At 43.5% G+C, this 25024-nt stretch overlaps 4 protein-coding genes across 6 annotated transcripts; 2 read left to right on the top strand and 2 right to left on the bottom strand.

Annotated features, from left to right (window-relative positions):
* The first annotated feature begins 1724 nt into the window (after window positions 1-1724).
* Window positions 1725-8217, top strand: ucmaa (upper zone of growth plate and cartilage matrix associated a). Of its 2 annotated transcripts, none has more exons than XM_076722259.1 (5): window positions 1725-2250; window positions 3383-3442; window positions 3537-3629; window positions 6056-6154; window positions 7712-8217. In XM_076722259.1, exons 1-5 carry the CDS (start codon window positions 2193-2195, stop codon window positions 7798-7800), a joined length of 399 nt encoding a protein of 132 aa, XP_076578374.1. In that variant the 5' UTR covers window positions 1725-2192; the 3' UTR covers window positions 7801-8217. The 2 variants fall into 2 exon arrangements, with proteins under 2 accessions (XP_076578374.1, XP_076578373.1); XM_076722258.1 differs by lacking the exon at window positions 1725-2250 and adding an exon at window positions 2577-2834.
* A 1163-nt stretch (window positions 8218-9380) lies between these two features.
* Window positions 9381-16690, bottom strand: mcm10 (minichromosome maintenance 10 replication initiation factor). The gene is made up of 18 exons (XM_076722266.1): window positions 16451-16690; window positions 15791-15860; window positions 15411-15710; window positions 15077-15289; window positions 14813-14956; window positions 14528-14726; window positions 14229-14394; window positions 13958-14125; window positions 12652-12768; window positions 12337-12533; window positions 11920-12014; window positions 11633-11746; window positions 10663-11154; window positions 10400-10530; window positions 10128-10241; window positions 9875-10020; window positions 9719-9761; window positions 9381-9615 (listed from the first exon to the last, which is right to left on the bottom strand). The coding sequence occupies exons 2-18, from the start codon at window positions 15795-15797 to the stop codon at window positions 9535-9537; spliced, it is 2727 nt and encodes a 908-aa protein (XP_076578381.1). The 5' UTR covers window positions 15798-15860; window positions 16451-16690; the 3' UTR covers window positions 9381-9534.
* A 227-nt stretch (window positions 16691-16917) lies between these two features.
* Window positions 16918-19585, top strand: LOC143314928 (calcium-responsive transcription factor-like). Of its 2 annotated transcripts, XM_076722269.1 has the most exons (6): window positions 16918-17129; window positions 17621-17759; window positions 17853-18003; window positions 18159-18253; window positions 18365-18872; window positions 19010-19585. In XM_076722269.1, the coding sequence occupies exons 1-6, from the start codon at window positions 17123-17125 to the stop codon at window positions 19289-19291; spliced, it is 1182 nt and encodes a 393-aa protein (XP_076578384.1). In that variant the 5' UTR covers window positions 16918-17122; the 3' UTR covers window positions 19292-19585. The 2 variants fall into 2 exon arrangements, with proteins under 2 accessions (XP_076578384.1, XP_076578385.1); XM_076722270.1 differs by lacking the exon at window positions 16918-17129 and having other exon boundaries at window positions 17644-17769; window positions 19010-19531.
* On the bottom strand, window positions 19579-24709 carry optn (optineurin). Its single transcript, XM_076722268.1, has 13 exons — window positions 24571-24709; window positions 23560-23684; window positions 23215-23408; window positions 22974-23135; window positions 22656-22840; window positions 22411-22513; window positions 22140-22255; window positions 21835-21984; window positions 21489-21573; window positions 21216-21374; window positions 20989-21131; window positions 20734-20816; window positions 19579-20511 (listed from the first exon to the last, which is right to left on the bottom strand). The coding sequence occupies exons 2-13, from the start codon at window positions 23678-23680 to the stop codon at window positions 20399-20401; spliced, it is 1614 nt and encodes a 537-aa protein (XP_076578383.1). The 5' UTR covers window positions 23681-23684; window positions 24571-24709; the 3' UTR covers window positions 19579-20398.
* Window positions 24710-25024: the final 315 nt, after the last annotated feature.

Below are 25024 nucleotides of genomic sequence, written 5' to 3'. Positions count from 1 at the left end.
ACACACACACATTTGTGCGCATAAGCACAAATGCACAGAGGGACACACTTAAAAACTGACACAAACATGAACCCTACAGCTTAGCAAAAGCAGATTCAGGTGTATTTACATACATATGCCCACAGGCAGCATGCTCACTCAAAAGATATATGTATAAATACACATTTGTACTGGCACACACATGCAAATTCACAGAAATGAGCACACAGCGAAGTTTCTCACACACAGGTCTAACTGCAGGCTCACTGACTGCTGAACGCTCCCCAGACTGTAGATCTGTTGTCATTTTTCTGAGCAAAGCGGCCGGTCGTCTCTGCCCAGTTTCCTTTGTAGGAAACTGACACACAATTCAGATTTCACAACATCAGGCACAGTTAAAGGAAAAACCCAGAGCAACCTCTGAACTTCGCGTCTCCCAATTCAGGCGACGCTCCTCATATGCAGTTCAATAGCCTGCAGCACAATGTAGCATTAATCACAGGTTAGTGCAATAAGGTATGCTGAGCCTAGAGTGTATTCATACCTGGAAGGATAATGAAGGGGTCCAGTACAGTTTCAGGATGTTACCGCCTGCACACACTCTGCCTGCGAGGGAAATATACATCAGTCAATACAGAAAGGTAACAATGCACAATAGAGCATGTTATAAAAGGTAGAAAAAAAGAGCTCTCTTAAATTCTGTTACTAGATAATACTACATTATCTATACTTATAATATTCTACCTATACAGTATAATAGATCTTCTTTTGAGGGGACTTATGGTTGATTTCAGCCTGACACTTTGTCAAGTAGTCTTCAAATTGCAAAATGACCCATTTACCTCCCATAATAAAGTTCAGGCTTAGTGAACTTTGGTTAGCAAATACACTAAACATAAACAGTACATGTCTCTGTGAACATGTGGAAGACTGTTCAAACTCCATCAACTTATAGAGGCAAAAAGACCTCTGACCTCCAGAATGAGTCTTTGATAAAGGGCTGGTGGTGAGAGACATGTCCTCATTCATGTCAGCCACCCATACTTGGCCAAAGAAATTCATCTCATTGCTACTCGTGACATGGACATGATTTGATGTCCTATCCTGTAAATCCAGCTTGCGGCTCTGGTTACCTGAAGGCACCACAGCAGCAGACAGGCCTCTCACTTCCTGGTCCCATTTTTCAGAATTACAGAGGCAGAAAAGCCCTCATTGCTGATGATACTTAACTGTTACAGATTGCTCCTTAAGTCTAGATTCCGTGTTAAAATCCTGTGAAGACCCAGAAAACAATACACCAAATATAATTCACATCAATTTCTGCATGTTTAAAGCTGCTTTGTTCAATACTTCTATAGCTATAGGGGTCATATGACTATGCGCAATGTGAAAAGGGGTCACTCGTGACAAACCCACAGAGAGCTATCACCTTAATGTTTTGGTCATCCAGCTGGTGCCTGTGCTTTTTAGGTTCAGACTCATTGCTTTAGTCAACCTCATTTGTAGCCACGGCAGGCGATGATACAGCCACAGTACGCTACCTGCCCTGCACTCAACTGTAGACATACAAATTAGCGACAAGTCTGTCAACATAATAGAGCATTTTGCAGCTTAAAGAGTCAGATATTTCTCTCAGGAGACCAGAAACATGACCCCAAATGAAAATGCTAATGCTGCTCTTTGTCTGCAGGATGTGTAAGCAGGTTATCGTTTGCTAACATGGTGGCACATCAACTTTATGAGGTGACAGTATGTCAACATGTTGTGCTGCATCCTGTCGCTGTGGTTTAAGTGAAATGATGCATACATACCGCAAGCTAGCAGTGATTCAAGAAAGTCTCCATGATACTCTGTGTATACATATAGCACTTTGAATCTGTATCATCAGGGGTCACCAATGAACAGGGACATCTTGATTTCTGACTTCCGTGTAGTACAAATCCTGGTTTCCATTCCACTGCCCTCTTCTTTTTTCACCTCGCCCCATCACTCATCCTTTTCCACCATGTTTACTTCTTCTTCTTCTTCTCCTCTGGGCAATTGAATTTCCAGCAGCTTCCCTCCCCTCCCTGACCCTTTCTCTTCCTCTTTCTCCTCCCACTCTCCCTGCCTCTCCCACCTTCCTCCCTTCCCTCACTCATCTTTCTCAGTTCACTTCAGTTAGGTTAGGTGTGCTGTTAGGTCCAGTAGAGGTCTTGCTTTCCTGGCTCAGGATGTCCTGGACTCGAGTCATTGTGCTTTCTTTGCTCACCACCCTCCTAATCCTCACCTGTGAGTACCTTGTCTGGGTGGATGGGGAAAAGGGAATTTGGGAAAGGGGGATTTTTGGATTATACATCCTCAGGGGAGATAGACGGAATAGTTTTTAGGGAACAATGCACTAATAAGTGCTGTCATCCCTTAATATGGAAAAGAATACATTAGAAATCTGGTGGTATTTTCTTGCCTGGATCATGACCTTTGTGGGTATCAGGGATTAAATAAATTCTACATATATTCTTAAGTGCAAGTTTAATAATAGCATATAATTTGTTCACTATTGTTTAGGGGCATAAATGGATCACTGTGAATCAAATTGGAAAACTTTTGTGAAAGTTTGATTGGATTAATGGTTAAATCTAACGTCCGATTACAAATATCCTGAGGGAAAAATCTGGCTCACATCTGAACTCATAATCGCACTAAAGTTTTCAGTCATTGTTCTCAGCGATGAGAACAGGCAAGTGAGGACAGTAAATGTTGTATGTTGGACTATAGGAGCCAAGGCAATGTTACTCAGCTGTTACTCAGACCAATCAGTGAACTATTGGGCGTGGCATCGATAATGATGACAGTGAGGCGCACAAGTCTGAATTGTGAGTGAAGTGAAATTTGATGGATGTCCTTGCAAGGCGAGACATCTTCCAATTGACGGTAATTCGCAAAAATTATGGTTTGGGCTATTTTAATCCTGTTTTATATGTGCTCCATCGATCATGTGTAAAGGGACAATAGCCAACGCAGTCTTCCATATACGGTGACGATGGAGACGCCTGTGACACTAATCTTGTGTGACTTAGCTTTTGTGTTTTTATAATTTCATTTTACATGTATTTTTTGTTTGCGGTTTCATTTGTATCAGCCTTGAGACATAATTTCTAACTGTAAGATGAAGTAGTAGCTAGCATATGACATTTTTGGCACAAACAGCAAACAATGGCTAAGTTAAGATGTAGGAAGTCATGATTTCTTTAAATATTGTGTGTATACATTTTAAAATCTGGGCAAATGCGTACAGTTTGAGATATAGTTATACAACTTTCAACATGCATCTGCCAATAGTAAAGTTACAATGTTGGCCTCATGTGCTTGCTTTGTATTTAAAGACAAGAAATTATAATTTCTCCATTTCCTCACACTGTAGTTTCCAGTGTGATGGAATGTGCAGCGGTCCGGGACGACTCAAAAGAAGACAATTCTGAAGGTGATAGCTGTTCAACGCCCTCTCACTGTTTCACATAACCTTGCTACATATGCCTGCCTTACGTGACCTTCACCTTCTGACCTCTGACTTTAAGGGGCAGCACGGCAGGTGTTCATGCCCGAGTCGGATGCCTCCAACTTCTTCAAACGCCGCAGTCGCCGCTCAGTCCGATACTATGAGTATCAAGGTAAGTCCTTTTAATATCTGTCTAGCTGGCTGCTGTTATCTGCCAGGAGGAAAGTGTTTTGAGCTGTGTGCAATGTGCTTAAGGGCTGTCAGTCATCTCACTGGCAGAAAACAGCAGGATTGTGAGTAAAGTGGTTGCTCGGTTATATTTATTTATATTTGGTGTTATGTGCGGTTGACTTGCCTCAGTGTTGCCCGAGTGCTTTATGCGTGTACATTGTGGACAGTATAAAATATGGCATGTTTGGCCTCCCATAGAGAACTTGTGTGTGTGTATGTGTGGGAGTGTTGGTTTATTGGTTTGTAGTTGGACTCTGAAGATGATATGGTTTGAGGTTTTGACTGCAAGCTGTGAAAGTCCAAGAGAGAAATAGAAAGAGAGTAATGGAAACTCAAGCAGGTGTTGTTCTATAGAGTGGCAGCTCTTAAATCTGACAGACACACACACGCACACACACAACCTGGAGGCTGTAGAGGGAGTCACAGGGTAGTATGGAGCAGGCTCTCCCTTTCTCAGTTTCTTAGTACAATAAGCTCATTCTTCCACTGCCAGCATCCTGTACGATACAGAACGCCAGCGCACCTCAAACCAAATGAACAAACACACAAAAGAGGTGTTTCTGGACAATCCTGCATATACATAGGAACTTATTATACATACTCTATCACCAAAATCTTTCTAAAAAGTAAAAACAGGATTCCCATACTCTTTAAGCTGAGATAAAAGCAGAAAAAAGGCCAGACTTACCGAAATGATTTTCAATGATTGTCACCTTTTCAGTGAAGTTTGTCCTTGTTACTTCATCCTTTTCACCGGTGGAAAACCCATCAGAGAAGCCCATGCGTGCCCCTGAGCAGGCCTCCAGAGACAGGCTGTGGGTCATTTCACCTTGCCCACCCATTAGAGCGCTAAACGGGCCTCGGTGCTGGACAAACAGGCCCACATTCTTGGAAAAGGAAAAAAAAAAAAGGCTGACTATGTTCCTTGCCACCTCGGTTCATGGGAACATGAGGGGACAGCTGTGGGACTCGTTTGTATGGACTTTATTTTTGTCGCAAATTCATACCAGGCAGGACCTACCTCAATAGCTTGTCGTGGTTTGTCAGCCAATTTCATTATTTCGTATAATCTTTTTAACCTAACTTGTAGTAAGATAAAAGTAACAAAATTTACACAGAAAAAGAGAAGTTTCGTGCTGCATTGCTCTATTATTCTAAAGATAACACACAAAGCGGGTATGTCCAATATTTCCAACAGATGCTGGATGATTGCATAACCAAGTGTGACCTCAGTGCAACTGTCTTATAGCTATAGTTGTCTTTTCCAAACTTCTTATGATTTTCCCTTTTACCATATGATCTGTTACTCAGAGTCCAAGAGGAGTTAGTTAGGAAAGACATAAGGACATTATGTCAAAATTCATTGTGGAGTAGACAGTCTCCTATTTCAAGTAAGCCTCGTGCTGTCACTTTAGCATACTTCATATTCAAGAACAGTATTCCAAAAAGATGATTGAGCAGTGTCAAAATAAAGATGGGGTTGGAGGCAGAGGCAGCAGAAATACCTGTTAACAGGCGAGTAGTTTTACATGTGAAGTGACTGTGACGGTGGGTGTGAGCCATGTACAGCTAAGCCCCAAATCAGCGACCTATTTGGAGGGAAAATCAGTTTGCAGACTGTTTGCAGGACTGTGTGTTGACATGAAATGTGATGTAATCCTTACACTTTTCACAAGCTTGTTGTGATTCGAGTAAAATGAACTTAAAGAAGAACTCAGACGGCCTGGTAATGTGTACAGTGGCTGCCCTGTACCTGCATGGGAGGGGATGTTTGGTATTTTACAGTGATGGGGGAGGGAGGTGTCGGCGTTTACACGATTTTCTAACACATTACAGTGAGGAGTATGGGTTACCCATTTTAATTTGCTTTTAACACCTCACTAGGCCCATGAGAGTTACTCATTTAAATCTAATAATTGTGTAAACATAAGCTACTTATTCAAACTCAAATTTTGACCTGATGAGGGTGCTCAATGAAAATTCAGGGGAGAAATCTGTGCATCAAACTCAATAGCAATCCATCAGGTAGGTGTTGTAATTTGTGACTCATAATAAAAAAAAATGTCACCCTCTTGGTGGCAGCAGTGGACTCGGGTGATCATCAAAGTCAGTAGCCCTGGTTTCATCTTCTGTGGAGCAGCAATGTCTGAAGATTTGGTGCGCATACATCAAGTAGATGTTGAATATTGCACAAGGCAAATAAAAACTTGGACCTCCAGTGAGGCTACAGGGCAGGTCAAGGAACCACCAAAGTCATTAGGATTCATCCTCTAAGACCATGAATGTCTGTACAAAATCTAACATCAATCCTGTTCAACCATCCATTGGATTACTTCTCAGCTCTTCTTTCCCTTCTCGTCTCCACAGCTGAGCAGAGGGTGAGGCTTTCTGCAGACGAGCGCAGGAGGGAGTACAATGAGGAGCAAAGGAACGAGTACGAGAACTACGCTGAGGAGGACCGTGATGGTAGGACATGGCTGCAGCTGCTTTCAGTTTCACAAGCTTTCCCCTTGACTGTCTTTCCTCGACTTGAGGGTACAGTCATCAAGTGCTTGAAGCTGAAACTAATTCCATTTCCTATGAAATAATAGACATAACCTTCCATTTTCCACCCCTTTTCACCCCTAATTTAGCAACTTTATGTCATGCTGTGAAGGCTAACCTTAATTGATCGTTGCGAAAAACCTTACATTTACTTGAAGACAGAGTCCTAGTTTGTGTCTTAAATGAACTTCACGACACCCACGAGCCTCTGGACCACTGCAGAGCGTCTGAGACTCCACACCGAATCGAAGTGACCATTTGTGGTCGACCACAAGCTGACAATCTTCCCTGTGGTTGTCTGTCCGGTGTGATATAGCTGCAGTGAGTTTCTAAACTAAGAACTGCTGACCATAAAGATGTGACTTGGTTTTATATGTAAGCAACACAGTGTTTTGGGTGGTTTGGGTTGATGAGTTGTTACAGGAAAACAAAAAGATCTCTACCAGGTCACACCAAAGTTTTGTAGAAACGGCCAAATGTCAAAACTGTTATATTTCTTATGTCTCTATTAGCTCTTTCTACTGCATTTACGCCATGCAAGTAGAGGGGGGAAGAACAAAAATATCACCTGTTATTCTGAATTGAAAATGTACTTTATTCTAAAATGGTTAACCCCATTGCTAGCCCTGTTGTCCCACCAGTTTATTGGAAATTTAGCCTAAATTAGCTATTTTTTCACGTGACATATTTGTAACAAGTCATTAGTAAGTGAAACCAGACAAAACAAATTGCATTTGTTGACTGAATTGACTGAATTTGTGTTACTTTTGGACTTTAAGTAGACGTTCTGCTAGTGGGCCGTTTTGTTTGTGGTTTATTGAGGCGTGTTGAGGCGTGCTGAGGCGTGCACTTGTAGTTGTATCCACCAAGTGGATACTGGAGCTAACTATTGTAGCTACAAGTATAACTACAACTAATATGGTTTTTGCTTTCTGGCTGCTTGTAATTACAGTCTATATGATAATACGTGTAAGCCGGTTTGCTAATCCAAAGCTAGCTAATTGCTAACAATTTATATATATTATCACCTTATAACTGATATATCAACTGTGTTAGCACACAGTGGCCTACACATTTGGAGACATGGAGCATATTAGCTTTCATCTGGTGTTTCAGGCACCCTGACAACTATCCTGAGAGAAAAATCTGGCTCTTCGCCGCTAAATGCTGCACTATGCTCAGCAGCTAGTCCCTCATTTTGCTTGCCTGCTGTTAAGTGCTGCACTGCTAATTGCTATGGCTAAAAATTCCAAATGCTAACCAAAAGAGTAAAGCTGTGGGCTGGAAAACCAAAACAATTAGCTACAAGACGCTATAAAGATGGACAGAGGCGAGGGGCACTGCAAAGTTGAGTGATAATTTTAACTGTGATTGGAAAATCAGTATTGTACGTATTAGTCATGTGATCCTTTGCTAATATAGAAATATTGATTTTAGCCACTTTTAAAATTTATTTTTTACATTTCTCTTCATCCACAGAGCAAAATGAGAGATCGAGGGAGATAAATGAACAGCTGCGAGAGTATCACTATGACGGCCTGTATCCTCGCTACTACTGGTTCCACTGAGTGCAGCTATGGAGGACTGGGCTGCAGCACATCTTATCGGCACAGTGCTTACACAGCCCAACACATCACAATGTACATGTCTTAGTTATCTCCATGTTTTTTCCTACTTTAATCTACAAGATAAAGGGTTTCTTCTCTTTTTTTTAACAAAGCCTAAATTGTGCAATATTTATCTCCATGTCAAACTGTAAAATGTGCATTTTCTGTATTGCTTAACTATCATATTAAATGGAGGTATACATTTTGCATGCTTGTTTTTACTGTCTTTTTTTTACCTGTACATACAAGCTACTCAGTGTCCAGCAATAAATCAACCTCTTTCATTGACAGCTGACTTGTTTTGCTTGAGGGGGATTGTAGCTTTATTTTTTGCAAAGAAACTGACTTTTAAATAAAGAGGAGTTTCCTGATTCCCAGACCACTGATGTGTTTTTGCTCGCACTAGCACTGTCTGGTATTTGGAGTATTTAAAGGGAGGGAGGCGGCGTGGAATAAAAGAGAAGATGAGGTGAGCTGCAGAAGTCATCAGGCCAAAATGAATCCCACATTCCAGAGTGGAAATATTAGACACAAACTGGGCAAAGGACAGACAGAGGAGGAGAGAGAGAGGGAAAGAAGTGGCGACGGGATAATGAGTGCAAATTAAACCCTCAAAATGATGTGGCATGGCACGCCGTACTTGCTAAACACACAGCTTCAAATCCAAAAGCCTTATTTTATCTTGATGATTCCACCTCAGACCTTTCCTGTTCAAGGCCGTGTGGATTGGCTCGCAGACTTGAATGAGCGCCACCTGGCCTCAGTCATCACGCCAACACATGGAGTGTGTTAGAGGACGGTTGTGTCCTGTTACAGGAGACTGGTTCAGTCCCTGTAAACCTACTGTTTAAGAAGGGCTTCTTAGAGGCAATAATGTTTCAACCTCCCACTGTTACAATAAAGAAGTGCTGTTATTTTTGTTATATAAGCAGCCGGCCTCGTCTTTATTGGGTTCCTACATTTTCCAGGCTACCTTTCAACCACCTGTGCAGGAGAGGCATAAAAATACTGCTTTAATCGCATCACTTTTACTCAAACTCAACCTGCTTTGCATTATGTGGGTTATATACATTTTGTCTCCATTACCACCAACATCTAACATTTATTTGAAATAAATCACCACCCAGCACAGCAGGAAATAATTAAAAGCTGCCACACTTCCATGGATTACTCTTCAGTTTGAGAGTCACAGGTGTTACTAATAAAATGATCAATGGCTCTGTTCTATTCAAGTGTCCCAGTAAGTCATGACAGGGAGCCAGCATGAACAATACCAGGACCCTGAAACTTAGGCAGCTAAATGGACTTCAGCCATCTTTTTTTTTTTAATTTGCATGTGCTTTTCCTACTGTGACATGTCAGATTGTCTTTTGGGATGAGGACCTAACAGTCAGGAAGCCATTAAAGATGACATTGGAAAACATGTTTGCCACCATACTATTAAATTAGTACTGATTCCACACTTTCCAGATTGACACCAGAATCTGAGCTCAGCTTTTCTTAACCGCAGTATCTATCAACTGAGTAGAGACATTCGACGTGAAATGTTGCAAATGATTGCTTTAATCAGCTTATTTCCAGCACATCAATAATATTGTTCATATCTCCATGATCAAAACAACTAACTTTAAAAACAACATTTGTACAAACCTAAAAATCTAAATACACGTTCCCTCAACCACCAGCTCCTTGCTGTCACTTGCTGTTGAGGAACTTGCCGTGCTCCTCTCCTCGAGGCTGGAGAAGCTCACCGGCGATCTTTGGTCCGGCTTTCTCCTGAAATAAAATGGAAAGAGCAACATCAGGTCCGTTTTCTTTCGCAACAGCGATTATTATTTTTTCCTTTTGAAATGATCTACGAGGCAGAGAGAGATCTTACCTTCAGCATCCCATCTCGCTCCCATTTAAACAGACCACAGTTACTGAAATGGTAAAACGTCATTAGTTATGATGAACACGTTTTTTCGACATTTGCGTGACCAGAGTGAGTGAAAATCAAATGAGGAAGACATGTCAAAAGCATTAAGAGTCTTACCTGCAGTGTTTGTGGGGCAGTCTGTCCAGAGCGATGGCTCTCTGTCCACAGGGACATTTGAAGAAACGTTTCACGGCATCGTGCCACCGCAGGTCATGATTCTGCTCCACACAACGATCCGCCGGCTTGAAGTACGTGTAACAACACTGGTAGCAAAGGGACATGGGATATAACAACCTCCCTCTCCTACCTCTCAATGAGAGACAGACATTTCTATATCCATACATTCACGCATCTTAATCAAACTCAGTACCTTTCTGCAGGTAACAGCACGACACTTCATCTCTCTGATGCCCTTCATCTTCTCCTCCATCTGCTCCTTCTTCACCAGAGGATCAAAGTAGTGCTCCTGCAGCTGGTACTCAGCCTGAGAAGAGATTCAGATGGAAAAGTCTTTAAGTCAGACACATTTTGCAATATTTTAAAGGTAAATCTGTTTCAAATCTATGTGCAACAGTTGTAAATCTAATGGGCTAGGAAAACAAGTCTGAATAGATGCTTGTTTTAAAGAGCAGCTTGTCATACCGCCTGCAGCGCTGCCCCGTGGCGAGATTTGGCATTGAGGATCTTTTGAAACTCCTCTGACTGGACGTAGAGGAGTTGATCTCGCTTCTTCTTCTGGGCTGGTTCCTCCTCCTCGTTAGTGGACGATTCATCTGCACAGGAAGCAAAAGGACAGGCTATGACAAGCAAGTATAAAGCCTTTTATCTACAACTTAACTGACCGCAGAACTCTAAATTACTCAAGGTTTATGAACAACATCTACGCATATGAAGTGTGTCTGTACCCTTGGGTGAGGTGAGATTCTTCTCCACCCGGGCGCTGATCTCAGTGCTGCTACTCCTCTTCCTCTTCACAGCATTGGGGTCTTCCTTTTCAAGCCCGATCCCTTTGCTTCTCAGCTTCTTCAGAGCAGCCAGCTTGGCAGCTGATAGGCTGAGAGCGCTGGAGGTGGGCGCTGGTGGTGGGCTCTTATCAAAGAACAGGATGTCTTCCCCCTCTGAGAAGCCTCGGCCCAGGGTGGGGGTGTGTGGAGCCGCGGGGCTTTGGGTGGCCTTGGGGACCTCAGATGCTACTTTCGGGGATGTCAGACCATCCCGGCCCAGTGAGGACGACGACCCGGGTCTGGGCCCAGCTGAGCTCTGCAGCACCCTCTTCTGGATCTCATCTGCTCTGCGCAGGCGGTTCTGCAGAAGCTCCCGCTGCCTCTGTTTCTGCTGCTTCAGCAGGTCTGAGGCGGAGATGGACTGAACTGAAGGTCCAGCTGCTTCTTTAGAGACTGAGGATGGACAACAACGTAAACACCAAGCTACTGTATCAACCTGTGAACAGCCCAGGCCACAGACATTACTTTATTTATACATTTTTTTGGGTGAATTAGCACAGCGAAAGTAAATAGTGACTATTGATAAAGGATTGAACATCACTGAACTGGACTCTAAATTCACAGCTCTTTCAGATTCAGGTGAACTTCTTATTTTCTTTACACTATTTGGGGTGTATTTGTGCTCAGATCCGATATACTGCCTCTTCACACAGGTCAGTACACTGTTTTGGAAGAAGAATCTGTCTGTCCAGTGTGTCATCTGGAACAAGTAGAGAACAATTCAACCCTAACCCTTTGTGTCAGTAACAGCTGGTTGATTACAACTGAGGGATGGGAGATGAGATGCCAGGGCACTTAACTAAAATACAAGTCATTCATAAACTTATAGCTGAGATCGTCAAAGGCACAGAGATATTTCCAGGGTGTGTACCTGTTTGGCTGCCCTGTGTTAAGTGCTTCTTCAGCTGCAAAGCGCCGGGTGTTGGCATCGACATCAGGCTCTTAAATTCATTCGAACAACCTGAAACTTCACCAGACTGCATGGCTGTAAAAACAAACAAACAAAAGTACAACACAAAGCCACAAACAATTTTACTTTTACAGCTTTTGCAGTCAGTTGTTCAATGTTCTCTGCCTTCACAGTCACTGTCAAGAGTGAAACTGACAGTCGTGAAGTGTAGTAGGAGTGTGTGTAAGACAGAGACAATGGGAACTCACCCAGTCTCTTGGCCTGATCGACGAGCTGAGCCGAGCCCTTCACAAACAGCTTGTCCAAAGTCTTCTGAGTGGGTTTATTCGGCTTGGATGCCGTTCTGCAACACACAGATCTGTTACTGGAAATGTCCGGTTGCTCACATTCTTGCCCAGTCCCACACGGTGTTCCTGGCTTCCTAAGTTGCAGTTAGTCCTGCACAAATTGACTTCAGCACACACTGTGAAAGTGCGAACGGAATTTCAGCCAGAATCCAAACTGGACAGAGTTGTGACCTCAGCACAGGATGTGTTATTGTCTGCGACAGTGTCTTTTGGATACAATCATGAGATGACTGCAACTCTTAAATCGCACACATAGGGGCTTCCATTATTACGGCATTCATTTTTTGTATTTGTGAAATGGCTACATGGATCACTCACAGTGAGGCGGCACAGGCGGCTGAGGACATGCCGCCGTAGTAGAAGCCGTCCTGACACAGACGCTCTCTCAGGCTGCCGCCCTTCCCCTTCACCTTGTTGGGAGCTTTTCCAGAAAACGACGACTGCAGCTCGGCCCTCTTCGAGCTCATCTTCTTATACTGAGCCTTAACGTGATACTGGCAGAACTGGCACTCGTACTGTAAACGAACAACCCCGCAGAAACAAGATAAGATGGAATATTGATCCCTGATGAGAAAGGAAAACATTTCAATCTGCACACAAACACGCACACACAGCAGGAGAAAATGGACCCACCATGTTAACAATCTGGGAGCAGGGGTCTCCGTTCTTCTTCATGGCCTTGCAGGTGCCGTAGTCCTGAGCTTCACCCATCAGCAACACCTTCTGTGGGTGGTCCACCGTCAGGCTCACCTGCACATGTTCAACACAAGCTTTTATTATAAACTGCAATGTGCTTTCATTATTTTCCTTGGTTACAACAATGATAAATTAATGGCTTCAGTTATTTTTCATGCAAAAAGGGAAAAATGTTCAGTGGTTACAGCTAATCTGTAGACTTATTGATGATGAAAATAAAGTGAAGTGAATACTGTTGCAGAATAAGGATGTTAACACTGAAACTTTTAAAAGAGAGACGGTGGTTAAGATTCTAAAATAACATGCTCAGAAAAAGCAGAAGGAGGGCAACGACAAAGGGAAGAGAACTGCAAAAAGCCAAAAAAGAACACCCCACTAACTTTGCATCACAGTCTTATTACATCGTTTTTTTTTAAATACCAAAGCCAAAATTGTGTGTTAATGATCTGACCACAGCACATGATTTCATGATTTATGAGAAAGGTCCCACTGAGACACGAGAGGCTGCGTCTAAACTGTGACTGCAATGAAGGTGACTCCTCGAATCTCCTCTTTTCCGAGATTAGAGGCTCTGAACTCAAACCTTCTGTGGGTGGTAAGGGTGTGTGTGTGTGTGTGTGAGAGAGAAAGAGAGAGAGAGAGAGTGGTGCTTTTGGGAACAGCTATGGCTTTCCTCGCCACATTCCTCTCTTAACATCTCAGTTTGTCATGCGATGCTGACCCCAGCGACCTTACCGGCTATTTTCATCAACACTACCAGTCTGTATTCTGCTTTTATTGGCTGAAGTTTTCGTTGCCAAACCAGTCAATGTACGAAAAAAAAAAAAAAAAATCTCACAACCAGTTCAGTAAAACATAAATAAAACACGGTTATCACTTCACCACGAGTGAAAAACGGGTCATTTTCAAGGGTAATAAGCGACAAGTGACACGCAACATCGTTTTGACCCAGTTTTCTGCCACCTGGTTCTGTTCTTTCATCTCTCTGCTCTTCTACTGTAATGTCTACACATGGCTCATCTTTGTGTAAAATCAGCAGAATCTAAGATGTTTCATGTAAGAAAAGAATAAAAATTACCAGCTAGGCTTTGATTGTACTTAATCATTTGCAAAATAATCTCGCCTGGATGTGTTATTTCTATCTTTGTTTTTATTTATTTATTTGAAAATCATGTAACAGGCCCCCACAAATACATGAATATATGGAAAACCCTGGTATATTCTGTTTAGTCTGTCCACTCACCCCGTCATATCCGTCTTTCGGCTTCATGGGGTTTGGGTTGAGGAGGCCGATGACGGTGCCTGGCTCCGTCTTCCAGTGTTCTTTATGGACTTCACCAAACAGGAGCAGAGACACAAACACTTCCAGGTTATGGAGGTCGTTCAGCTTCCAGATGCTGAAGGTTTTGCCCTGCAGAGGAAGCGCTTGGTCAAAAATGAGGCAGTTCGCAGTATTTCCAATACATTTTTGAACTTAAATGTAGCTTGGGATGAATTTCAGTGCATAGACCTACACTGCTGTTGCTTTGTGGCGTGGCCTTGTTGACCAGCACTGCAAAAGTCACCCAGTCGCTGTCCTCCAGCTTCTCCCGAGCCAAGCGCTCCGGCAGCTGCGACAGACGGATCAGACGGCGGTCAGCCATCTTGTGGTCCATGTCGCTAGAGGAAACTCTGGGTTTTCTGAGACGGAAAAGAGCCCAGATTCAGACGGACAGGAAAGTCTGGATTTATTTGCATGCATGAGACTCAAAATTCTGGCTTTTAGCAGCTGACTTTTTTTTCTTTTTCATTTCTGTCATTTCAGTGTCCTCACCTGAGCCGCAGTCCTGAGTATCTCTCAACAGCCACATCCTTAGGAAGAGGAGGAAGAGAAGATGGTTTTGGCTGTCCAGCTGGTGCAGGTCTGCTCTGGGAGGACGGAGGTGAACGCAGAGGATTGGTGACCTTGCTGGTGCTCTCTACAGGCTGGAAGGAGCTGCCGAGCTTTATCTCCACCAGTGGCCCTCTGTCCTCTGATGAGAAACACAGAATTACAATGTCAAACTTCTTTGTGTAATTCTGGTTTATGCAAATGGATGGACAAGGATTAGTTCTGTACCTGGCGAAGTGCTGGGTTTGGGATGGTGAGCTACCCTGGGTTTGCGCTTGAAGGAGTCAGCATTGTTGAGCTGATCAAAAAAGTCAGAAGATTCCTGGAGCTTCACACTTCCTCCTCTGACTGGAGTGGATGAAGATGTTGTTGCTTTCAGAAGACGAAGGGAAAAAAAAGCACAATGAATTTTGGAGCTGTTATGCGCAGCTGCTTGTGTCTTTGTAATTTACTTTGTACTTTATGTATAAAATAAAAGTGGTAAATGTTTACCGGCTTGTGTCTTGGTCTTCTGTGCGGCTGATTTGGCCTGCGTCACTTTGGAGGTCGGCTGTTGAGGGGGTGTCGGTTTGGGGGTCATCTGTTTGGGACCAGCCGAGCCCCCTGCAGATGTGACTGGAGTGGAGGATGAGGTGGAAACCTTCTGGCTTCTTTCCAACTGCTGCTGTAACCGCTGCATCTGCTCCTGCATGCGCCTCAGCTCGTCTGATGGAGGAAGACATAAAGCTCCACTGGTGAACCCAAAAAGCAACACTTTAATGAACCAAATTACATGATTGTATAACAACTAGCAGCAGATCTGAGGAGAGACTGCAACAGCACAAACCTTGTAAATCCTCCTTGGACCTATCCAGGCTCTCACATGGTTTTCCTCCACTTTCCTTCTCCTTAGTGTCTTTCTCTTCATCTTCAATGTCATCCACATCTCCGAAAATATCCGACACTGCATCTTCTGTCCCAACATCTCGCCCTTCCTCCTCAACGCAATCTTCGTACTCTTCCTCCTCATCATTGTCGTCGTCAAACAGGGCGTCCAAGTCGTCTGCCTGCTCCTGATTGCCCTGCTCTTCTCCGACACCCTCATTCTCAGCCAGCAGCGCAATCAAAATGTTCAGATCATCCTCACCTGGACAGAGAAGTTATAAACTGATTTCTGTTTTGACAGATTCATAAAGCTGCACTTGTGCTTTAAATCCTGACCCTTACCGTCCATTTTAGAGATGTTTACGGTGTGTGCTGATTTCAGATGACCTGGTGACCTAAAGACCTGCAGACGCTTAGAGAGATCATAGTCCTATGAAAATCATGTTAGATCACAGTTTAATGACAATTATTCTTTGTGATTACTTGAATCTGTTAAGTTAAATTATTGGTACAAGCACTGTCTCAGTCACTGCTGATGTCTGTGTAACTACACAATAAAATATGTTTGCACAAGGACAGAACACAAAGTGGCAATCATCATATAGTGGAAAGTAATTTCAATGTGTGTATACCCACGGTGTATCACGCAAAAAATGCCCTGCAAACAGTGTCAATCTGTCCAGAGCATTAAAACACTGTGCAGGCAAAACACTCAGGCTGTCTATTCCGGAAAGACATTTTAAATCATTTGAAAGAGATGAGGAAAAAACTGAAATTCAGGTTCAGCCTGAGACAACGACCTCGTTCATCGGGCCCATTTAAACAGTCAGTCATTTAAACAGTTCAGTTCAACACTGAGCATGCCAAACAGTTACTGAAGTCATCATTAAATATCAACATTTGTTTGTTTCCTCTGTGAATATCAATACGAAACATTAACAAGATATTTTCAGCTTTCCGTCTATTTACAGTAACTCAAGGATAATGAAACCGCCAACTTACCTTCGAGCTGTGTTACAGCTTTGTGTCCTTTGCTAGCTCTAATGCAACTTTGAAGGATTTTACAGTGACGTCCAACCAGTCAATGTACGGCGTATTTTTCAATATTTAGCATTACGCGCAGCAATGTACGAGTCAAAAGGTTATATTTTATAAAAATGACACATTAGGCCTGTATTATAATCTTCCCTAGCTGCCTTCATACAGGGGGATGAAATCCAAACTGGCGCTAAACGAAGGACCCAGCTGTGTTGTCAAAGTTCTGATAGGTGTCGAACGATCTGCCTCAGTGAAAAAAGAAAACATTTCTCTATCATACATATTTTTTTTAACCAGATACAAAGATCGGATTTCTTCTACGTGTAAGACTATATTAATGTGAGAAGAAATATATTAAGCAACATTTCTGCTGATATTGACTATTTGTAATAATTGTGCACGGGAAACTCGCGAGCCTAAAAGGTGTTGTCACAAGGGTGGGACCCTGAAATCTGTCCCCGATACTTAGCTCACAGTCACAGTTAGTTCCTCGCATGGGCTTTTAAACCCAGTTGTGGTACCTGTCCAAACTTCAGCCACAGCCTCTACTGCACTGCCTTTTGCAGTACGCGCTTTGTTGAGCTCCATAACTGTCTCAGCCCGTCCGCTGAGAGCACTTTCAAGACATTTCCTACGATGGAGGGTGAGTTACGTTAGCGTTGTGCAGATAATGCAGATGACTGCTTTTAATTTACACTATCCACTACACAGCATTAACTATTGCTAACTTTAGAATGCTATTCCACATGCCCCATATATTATGTGCTATGAAAATACTGGGTAAAATTTACTAGGTAGCTAACGCTAGCAAGCTAAGTGTTAGCTAAGGTTTCCATTGTAAACAAGCCTCACGTGCTCTGCCTTTGGCAACGTTTGCCCCGTGAAGCTATAAAGAATGATGTCACCCTTGTCTGTTATCGACATGAGATTGGTTAACCCCATCGTTAAATTATATGACCGTAACATCACCGGTTTGTCATTAAATTTAAAGTGAATGGCACCTTTTCTTTAGCTGTTCAATTGGCTAGTGAGTGTATGGCAGGTGTACGTGTGCGAGTGAGTCAGAGTGAGTCAAGTAAAATCAGTGTGATTGGACATGAAGTAATCTGTACTGTGTGGTTTAACGTTTTATAGATCTATCCTGGGTGCCTCCATCCTTTCAAATCCTGAATAGAAGCGGTGGCTATATCTCTGGGATCGTGAACTCGGAAGAAGAACTGAGAACCCTGTTAGAAAACCACAAAACAGCCACTCTCACTTCTTTCAACAAGTGGTAACGTTATGTATGAAATAACCTTTTCTGGATTTGTGTTTCTTTTCAGTTTGATTTGGTTGACATTAACATGGCCCTTTCTTATGATCCCAGGTCTGACACTGTGAAAGACTCCAGCAAACTGAGACGGCTGTGGCAAGTGGAGGACTACTCTGAAGATACCCCCCTGTGTGTTACAAAGAGAGTCATTCTGACGTGTCATCATGGCAAAGCGCCATGTAGAAGACCCTCTTCAGCGAACACTGTACAGAATAAGGCTATCAAATAATGACCCTTTGAATTGAAACGCTCTGATATCTGATCAGAGATTCAAATCTACATGTTTCTGATTACTTTTTGGATATTTTGTTGATCTCAGTTTGTGTGGCTGCACCAATCATTGATGATCTTGCCCAGCAGGAGGCTTCTCTGGAGCATGCCTGTAAGAAAAAGAGGATCCGGAAAGGGAAGAAATTGGACTGTCCAGCAAAACTATTTATTCGACATGTGATGAGGTGATTTTTTTTTAGCTTTACTTTAAAGAATGATTCCATTTGTGATCTCCACAAAACTGAAAAGGTGTGATTCTTTTGCAAAACCTCTTTTTTTTCTTTTAATTGCTTTAGGTATGACACATTTAGTGTGAAAGGAGATGCCTCCAGAGCCAGAAAAGAAGACGCCATGAAGAGGCTAAAGCAAGAATTGGCCCAAAGAAACCCACCAACCTCAACATTTATCCACGTCAAAATTCCACTGTTGGAAGCTCACCAAAACCACACCATGGACTCAGGATGCTGCTTCTCAAAACATATACGCCCCAAAGCGAGAGACAAAATCCAGGAGATGGCAGGACTGGGAATAACCTCTGTCACATTTGTAGAAAGACCCTTGAAGCAAAATGTGTTGACAGACTTATGCAAATCCTATGAAGAAGATCAGCACTACTTCCCAGTGACATTACACATCTCCAAGTTGGAGCTAGAACCTTTTGGCAGAGAAGAAGAGGTGTATTCAACAGGGGCAGAACAGGAAGTAGCAGGAAACAGCGATGATGACACTTTTTCATCACTTCTTCCAGGCCTGCTGCTGGATGAAGCACACAGTAACTCTGAAGACACAGTAGCAAGTCAAGAGGTGAGTTTAGGTGCTAATTGCATGAGAATATGAAATACTTTACAACTGCCTAAGTTGACTTTTAAGTAATAAACTTGTAAAAGATACTCAAGGATCCTTTCATTAGAATTAACCTTCACAATGTTTATTACACATAGGTACCAACTTACCCAGATGAAGCTGCTCGCAAAGAGAGAAAAAAGCTACTGAAGGAGCTAAATGCCATAAGGAGGTTGTCCAACATGTGCACGGATGCGGCCAAACTGGCGAAACTAAAAGCTGGGATCAAGGCTCTCCATGGAAAGTTTAAGAACTCCTTACAGAAACCACCATTGTCGCCATCAGCTTCTGCACGAACACGAGCACCAAAGCGTAAAAACACCACTGGGCTGCCAACCACAAAGACTGTGCAAAGGGACAATATGGACCATGAATACTGAAGCAAGCATTGGGGCAGGCTCTGCAGAGTACTGAGTTTCTTGCTGGGATACTAAAAAAAAAAATATTGGGGAAAGCTATTCATCATACATGTCTTATTGCACAGCTCTCAACAGCTGCTGAAGTTCAAATATGTGCAATTTGTTGTTACAGCCCTTGTGCAGATTTCACACACAAGGTGTTTGTAAGACCTCAGGTGCCACTGTGTTCAGTTTCATTACATAAAATATCTGTATCAGAGAAATAAGCTGCTGGGTTTTGTTTTGTCACAGTACGACTAAAAGCAGTTAAAATTTTTCAGAGTATTTTTATTTTCATTCACAGAAGTACAGCGTGGAATCAGAAGGCCTCTCCAATCGACAGACTACAGAATCAGCAGGGTGTGGCAGTCTTCTGCACATAGACTTTAAAAGGCTGTCACATACAGTAACAGGTTGATTAACAAGTTAAATATATTAGGTTCAAATTACCAGGAGTCATCTGCAAGTCAAAATAAAATATATATATATATCCTTATAATAAAGTGCCTACATGGTGCATGCTCCTTTTTCCAACAACAAACCACTCTTGGGCAAAAATATCCTTTCAAAGCTGAAAATATAGAATTTCATTTGTTTTGATAAGGAAACCGTCAAAAAATTAAAAAAGCCATCAGCGATCAAACACTTTGTAAACAAATGCAACTTGTAAAAGCTGAACTTAATGTGTGCACGACAGGCAGACAGCGTGTTCGTGCAGCCTCCGTTTAGATATTCCAGACTTGTTTTGCTCTGAAGACACAAATCTTCAGTTCTTCGCTACAGCAGCAAACAATGCACCAGATGACATGGGCCCAAAAAATGCAACATGTGTTCTACAATACTTTTGATGTTCTATTCCAAATCAAAGGAATTTTCAGATTTAACAAACTGGAGAGGGCCGACTGCTTTCAGATTTGAAATCCTTCTTAAACTCCACCAAGAGCATTCATTCTGGGACGGGAGATCATCATGGAACCATGGAGTGTCGTCTCAGGGACATCAGAGGAGGTACAGGTAAAAGCATAGGAAGACTCAGATTACGGTGCTAATGGAGTCGCTGTTGTTGTGGATGCTTGTACTGATGGAGGACTAGTTGATGCAGTCCATGATGTGGATCTGCAGGGAGTCCAGGTCGGGCAGGATCTCATTGCACTTGGGACAGGCATGTTCGGGAATATTCCCCTGATGTTGCCAGTCAGTACCTGAGAGTCAGAGACACTGGTCACAACCTGAACATGCTGGACAGATGTTCAGTAAATCCACCAAACTAGCACTTCTTCCAAAATGCGACGTATGTTGCAACACATTCCTTCAAATTCAGCATACAGACATGAGACTGGTATCAATGGAGTTTGTACACAGCCTGACAGAAGCGTGTCTGGAAGGAGACACTGAGGACTTAAAAAAAAAAAAAGCATGTGTACCTCTTCCAACCAGAGTAGCGCTGGCCCCATGTACATTTCCCCCCGCTGACACGTGTCTTCTCTGCATCTCATTCAGTGACCGCCTGCAGAGAAACAGGAGAAAAACAGCTGTAGGAAAGAGAACAGGGTCCCCACTGACAGAGGGTCTCACACATCCAGGTCAGGAGGACGTGATGCAACTCCACGTCTACAGCTCTCGGTTACCAGTTGAACTGACCGACAGGCGTGAAGAGCGTGTTCTGCTTGATTCTGTACCTGCCCAGTGACTCCATCTCCTCCTGCAGATGGGTGTTCTGCTTCTTCACATACTCCAGCTGAGCAGCCAGACGCTCCCTCTCTTCATGGAGCTTCTCCCTCGCTGCTCGCTCTGCGTAGAAGTCTGAGGAGTACACCTCCGCCTGCACAGCAGAAAACGGGACGACCGCCATGAAGCTGAAATTTGACGACCTAATCAAAGTCAAAACATTTATACGCCCACTGACCTGAGCCTGGAAGACAGATATGGTCTCCAGCTCCTTCTCCTTCTGGAAGATCTCCTGCTTCATTTGATCAATCTTGTCCTGTTTGGCAACCAGGGCCTCTTCGGCGGCAGTCAGCTGTCCCTGCAACTGGTCCACCACCTCCTTCTGCACCAGCTGGGACTGCAGGACCAGAGGGCAAAGGTCAAACATGTCTGCTTCTCATATACCTGCTGAAAATCAGAACGATTTGGTTTGATTATATGTTGCCAAAATGAGAAAAGGCTCCTCATTAACCTCTCTCTTCTTCTTCTCCTCCTTGAGTTCGTTGTAGTCTTCAAACAGTTTGGTGTAGGCGTCCTTCAGCTGGGCCAGAGTGTTCCTGTGGAGGGAGGGAGGGCGTTATCGATGACTCTGTGCGAGTCCAAATCAGAGCTAATCATTACTGCGATATAAAAAATGGGGCCTTCTGAAATCAAATCAATGCAAATCAGTGTTGTCTGATAAGTTCTGTCTGTACATGTTACAAAAAATATTTCAAAATGGTTCAGATTTCTCATTTTTCTGCAGAGTAAACGCAGTTGAGCTTCACATGACCCAGTCAGCATCTGTATACAGTGCATGTGTGTGTGTTGCCTCTGACCTCTCCTCTCCAGCCTTCCTCTGCTCCAGCTGGCTCTGGGCCTGCATGCTGTCCAGCTGCAGCTTCAGCCGTTCATTCTCCGACTGAACAGCCTGTTTCTCCACCAGCTGGGCCTTCAGGGTGGCCACGTCCTGCTCCACCTCCCGACATCTGTGCAAAAGTGGGTGCGGATCGATTAAGCCCGTGAACATCGACTGAAAGAGGGAACCTTTGCCTTCCTTAAAGGATCCAAATATGTAAACAATATTCAGAAATTCCTATCTTTTGTGACTGTGTGGGTATTTATTTCTGCATGCGGGTCTAACCTGTCCTGCAGGTTCTTCTTCATGCCTTCTGCTTCATCCAGCTTGCTCTGGGCCTGCTGCAATTCTTTGAACAGCGTCATCATGTGAGATTTCAGATTCTCCACCTCAGACGCCGCCTGAAATACAAGAAACAGTTTGCAAAACAAACAAACTGATTTTACTGATAGTGGTTTTAAGAAGCGTTCCTGAGCTCATGTAGTGATTTCCCTTGCATGTGTTCATCATTACTCCAAACATTTCCCGCCACTGCTAGTTTTTTGTATCATTATACCTTCTCCTCTTTCCCAGAATCCTCCTTGGTCTCTGTAGTCTCTGCTTGGACGGTCTGTGTTGATTTGTCGACATTGCTCTTCCTTTCCTCCAGCTCTCTTATTCTGTTGGATAATTCATTTCAAGAGGTGAGATTCAATAAAAAAACAAAGCGCTGTAAGTTGTTGTGTTTCCTGATGCTCTAAACTTTGATAAGAGAGCAGCTTATTTAGCCGCGAGCTGCTGCCTTAAGTTGCCGATCTCTACCTGGCAGCATAGGACTGTATCTTGGCCTGCAGCTGCTCGGCCCGCTGCGTCTCATTCCTCAGCGACTGGAGGAGCTGACTGACCGTCACCTCCTCGCTGTCCAGCCGGGACGCCGTCATGCTCAGCTCCGGGCGTCTGCTGCGCTCCAGACCACACACATCGTTCACGCCGTCGACGCCTCCGTCCTGAGAGGAAAGTTAGATCAAAGAAACTTCAGTTTATGCACGTGTTATTTCATCAAAATCATACAATGAAACTTTTTTTTTCTTTTTTCTTTAAATTACAACTCTGTGTGTGTGCATGTGTGTTGCTCTTCACCGACACCCTGATGATCTCAATGAAGGAGTCGCTGTGTGAGTCCTGGTCGGCCTTCAGCTGCAGCTCAGAGTTCATTGCCACCAGGTCGTTCTTCTCCGCCTGCAGGCGAGCAACCTGGGCACGCAGGGCGTCCAGCTCTGTGCTCTGATTGGACGACACCACCTGGAGACGACATCGCACGTCACCCACACAGATTCATGAAGCAGTTTAAGCGTTGATTTAGAAATCTAGTGCAACTCACCGGCAAGCCTGACTTCCCCTGCTCCCCGATTCTCCTGCTCAGCTCCTGGTTTTGGAGGGTCAGCGCCTCCATGCGGGTCCGAGCCTCCTCCAGCCTGCTTTCCAGGAAGTCCCGCTCCTCCCGCTGCTTCTCCCTCCATGCAGTCAGACCCTCAAAACGCTCCTTCATCGTCAGGTTGGTCTGACGCAGGGCCTCTGAGCAAGAGACACACGGAGGATTTGAGTGAATGAACGTTGTACGAGCCAAATCATTTGAATTTTGACCCTTTCTATATCTATTGAGCCGTTTTGGCCTCCCCTGGCCAGCTGCACACTGTTCCAGCTGCTCTGTCACACTACACCTCACCCTTCAGGTCTCGGTTCTCCTGGATGAGGATGTTCATCTGCTGCAGGGTTTCCTCCAGTGTGCCAGACTGACCGGAAGAGCGAGAGATGTCGCCGTTCATCATGGGGCCTCCAGATGCCATGATGCTGCAAGGAAGACGAGGAAAGAGACACACGTACAGAAGCTGTGAGAAGCAGTTATCAACTTGATTTGTCATTTTGTGGTTTGTTAATGCAGCAAATCAGTTTTAGGGTTTTAAATACACCTGATATTAGTATATATCCACTGACATCACATTACCTTTTCTGAATTCAACACAAGCTGTGTGGATACAGTCAGTTTTTGAAAGACTAAGACTAAAAATTCTCATTTTGAGGGGAGTTTTACCATTGCCACACAGTATGAATACGGACTGTGAACACTTTGAATGAAATCCCCTTCCACTCTCCTCAGTCTGATGGTCTTCATTTGCGTATTTTGTCGCCAGTAAAGTATGTAGCATCACATGCTGACATCACCAAGTGACTCAGTGCTTTCAGCATGCAGCAGGGAAGCAGCACACAGCCAGTCAAGCAGATCACATGATAATGCAAGTCCATTACACTAATAGAGAGCAGTATGCTGTGCACACTGTGCTCTGCTTCTGTCCTCATTCAATCACTGAGTCTACGATAAATAAACAATCATGACTGACGCCACAAATAACGCGAGATATCACGGTTGAACTGGAACCTAGGTGCATTACAGAGGATACCAGTGGGACTAATACTACTTAAAAAAAAAAACCAAAACACTGAATATTACAGACACACTGTCGCTCTGTGAAAACGTTTCAGGGGTAGAGTTGCGGTTTCTGTTCAACGTTAGGTCGAGCATTTTTACTTTCGCTTTCTTTGGGTGGGCCTGTCCCGTGTATGACTCTTGGTAAACACTGAAAAGTTAGCACAGTAACTTACACAACACGGATGTGGTTCAGCCAGAGACAAACTGCGTCACATCAAATGTTAAACAAGTCGAAACGTTAGAACTCACCTGCTGTCAACTCCTGGACTAAACAATGTCGGGATGTTCGCTCCAGGAATACATAGAAACAATCGGAGAGACGGCAAGCTGTGTCGATCAACCTTGCTGTTCCACTTCTGGTTTGTAGCAACGTCAAGTCACGTACAGGATCAGCGTGCTTCCGGTAATGATTTCCAAAATAAAACCAGTCTCATCTTTTTTTCAGTTTGAGTGTAGGAGAATTGACCATAACTATAACCGTGGCCAGATATTTGTTTTATGTTTTCTTATAATCGATTTTTACTGATTGTTAGTGGTCATTTAATCATTTTAATAAACATAACATTTAAGTGTAAGTGTGTATGTGTACAATTAGGCTGTAGTACGTCAAGTTTCCAACTTTAAGGCCAATTTTTTCAAGCGTTTTCTAGTTTTAGCTTTTATTTCGAAGGCTTAGTTACCTGTCTTCCTGTTTGCACAGGTC

The sequence above is a fragment of the Chaetodon auriga genome, chromosome 22 (assembly GCF_051107435.1).
Source record: "Chaetodon auriga isolate fChaAug3 chromosome 22, fChaAug3.hap1, whole genome shotgun sequence".
NCBI lineage: Eukaryota > Metazoa > Chordata > Actinopteri > Chaetodontiformes > Chaetodontidae > Chaetodon > Chaetodon auriga.
Note: the sequence above shows the minus strand (reverse complement) of the source record. Positions and strands in the feature narration are given on the sequence as shown.

Bases quoted from the DNA above. Each gene is read 5' to 3' on its own strand.
- LOC143314928 (XM_076722269.1), top strand. The intron at 17,760-17,852 runs GTAACGTTATGT...TTATGATCCCAG, and splicing joins CTCACTTCTTTCAACAAGTG to GTCTGACACTGTGAAAGACT. The intron at 18,254-18,364 runs GTGATTTTTTTT...TAATTGCTTTAG, and splicing joins TTTATTCGACATGTGATGAG to GTATGACACATTTAGTGTGA.
- ucmaa (XM_076722258.1), top strand. From the start codon at position 2,723: ATGTTGGACTATAGGAGCCAAGGCAATGTTACTCAGCTGTTACTCAGA. The intron at 2,835-3,382 runs GTGAGTGAAGTG...CTCACACTGTAG, and splicing joins GAGGCGCACAAGTCTGAATT to TTTCCAGTGTGATGGAATGT. The intron at 6,155-7,711 runs GTAGGACATGGC...CTTCATCCACAG, and splicing joins CGCTGAGGAGGACCGTGATG to AGCAAAATGAGAGATCGAGG.
- optn (XM_076722268.1), bottom strand. From the start codon at position 23,680: ATGGCATCTGGAGGCCCCATGATGAACGGCGACATCTCTCGCTCTTCC. The intron at 21,375-21,488 runs GTTAATGAGGAG...CTGGTCCTGCAG, and splicing joins AGGAGAAGAAGAAGAGAGAG to TCCCAGCTGGTGCAGAAGGA. The intron at 20,817-20,988 runs GTACAGAATCAA...GTTTCTCTGCAG, and splicing joins GAGATGGAGTCACTGGGCAG to GCGGTCACTGAATGAGATGC.
- mcm10 (XM_076722266.1), bottom strand. The intron at 15,290-15,410 runs GTTTGTGCTGTT...TTCCTCCATCAG, and splicing joins GTCCAAGGAGGATTTACAAG to ACGAGCTGAGGCGCATGCAG. The intron at 9,616-9,718 runs GTAAGATCTCTC...ATTTTATTTCAG, and splicing joins AGCGAGATGGGATGCTGAAG to GAGAAAGCCGGACCAAAGAT.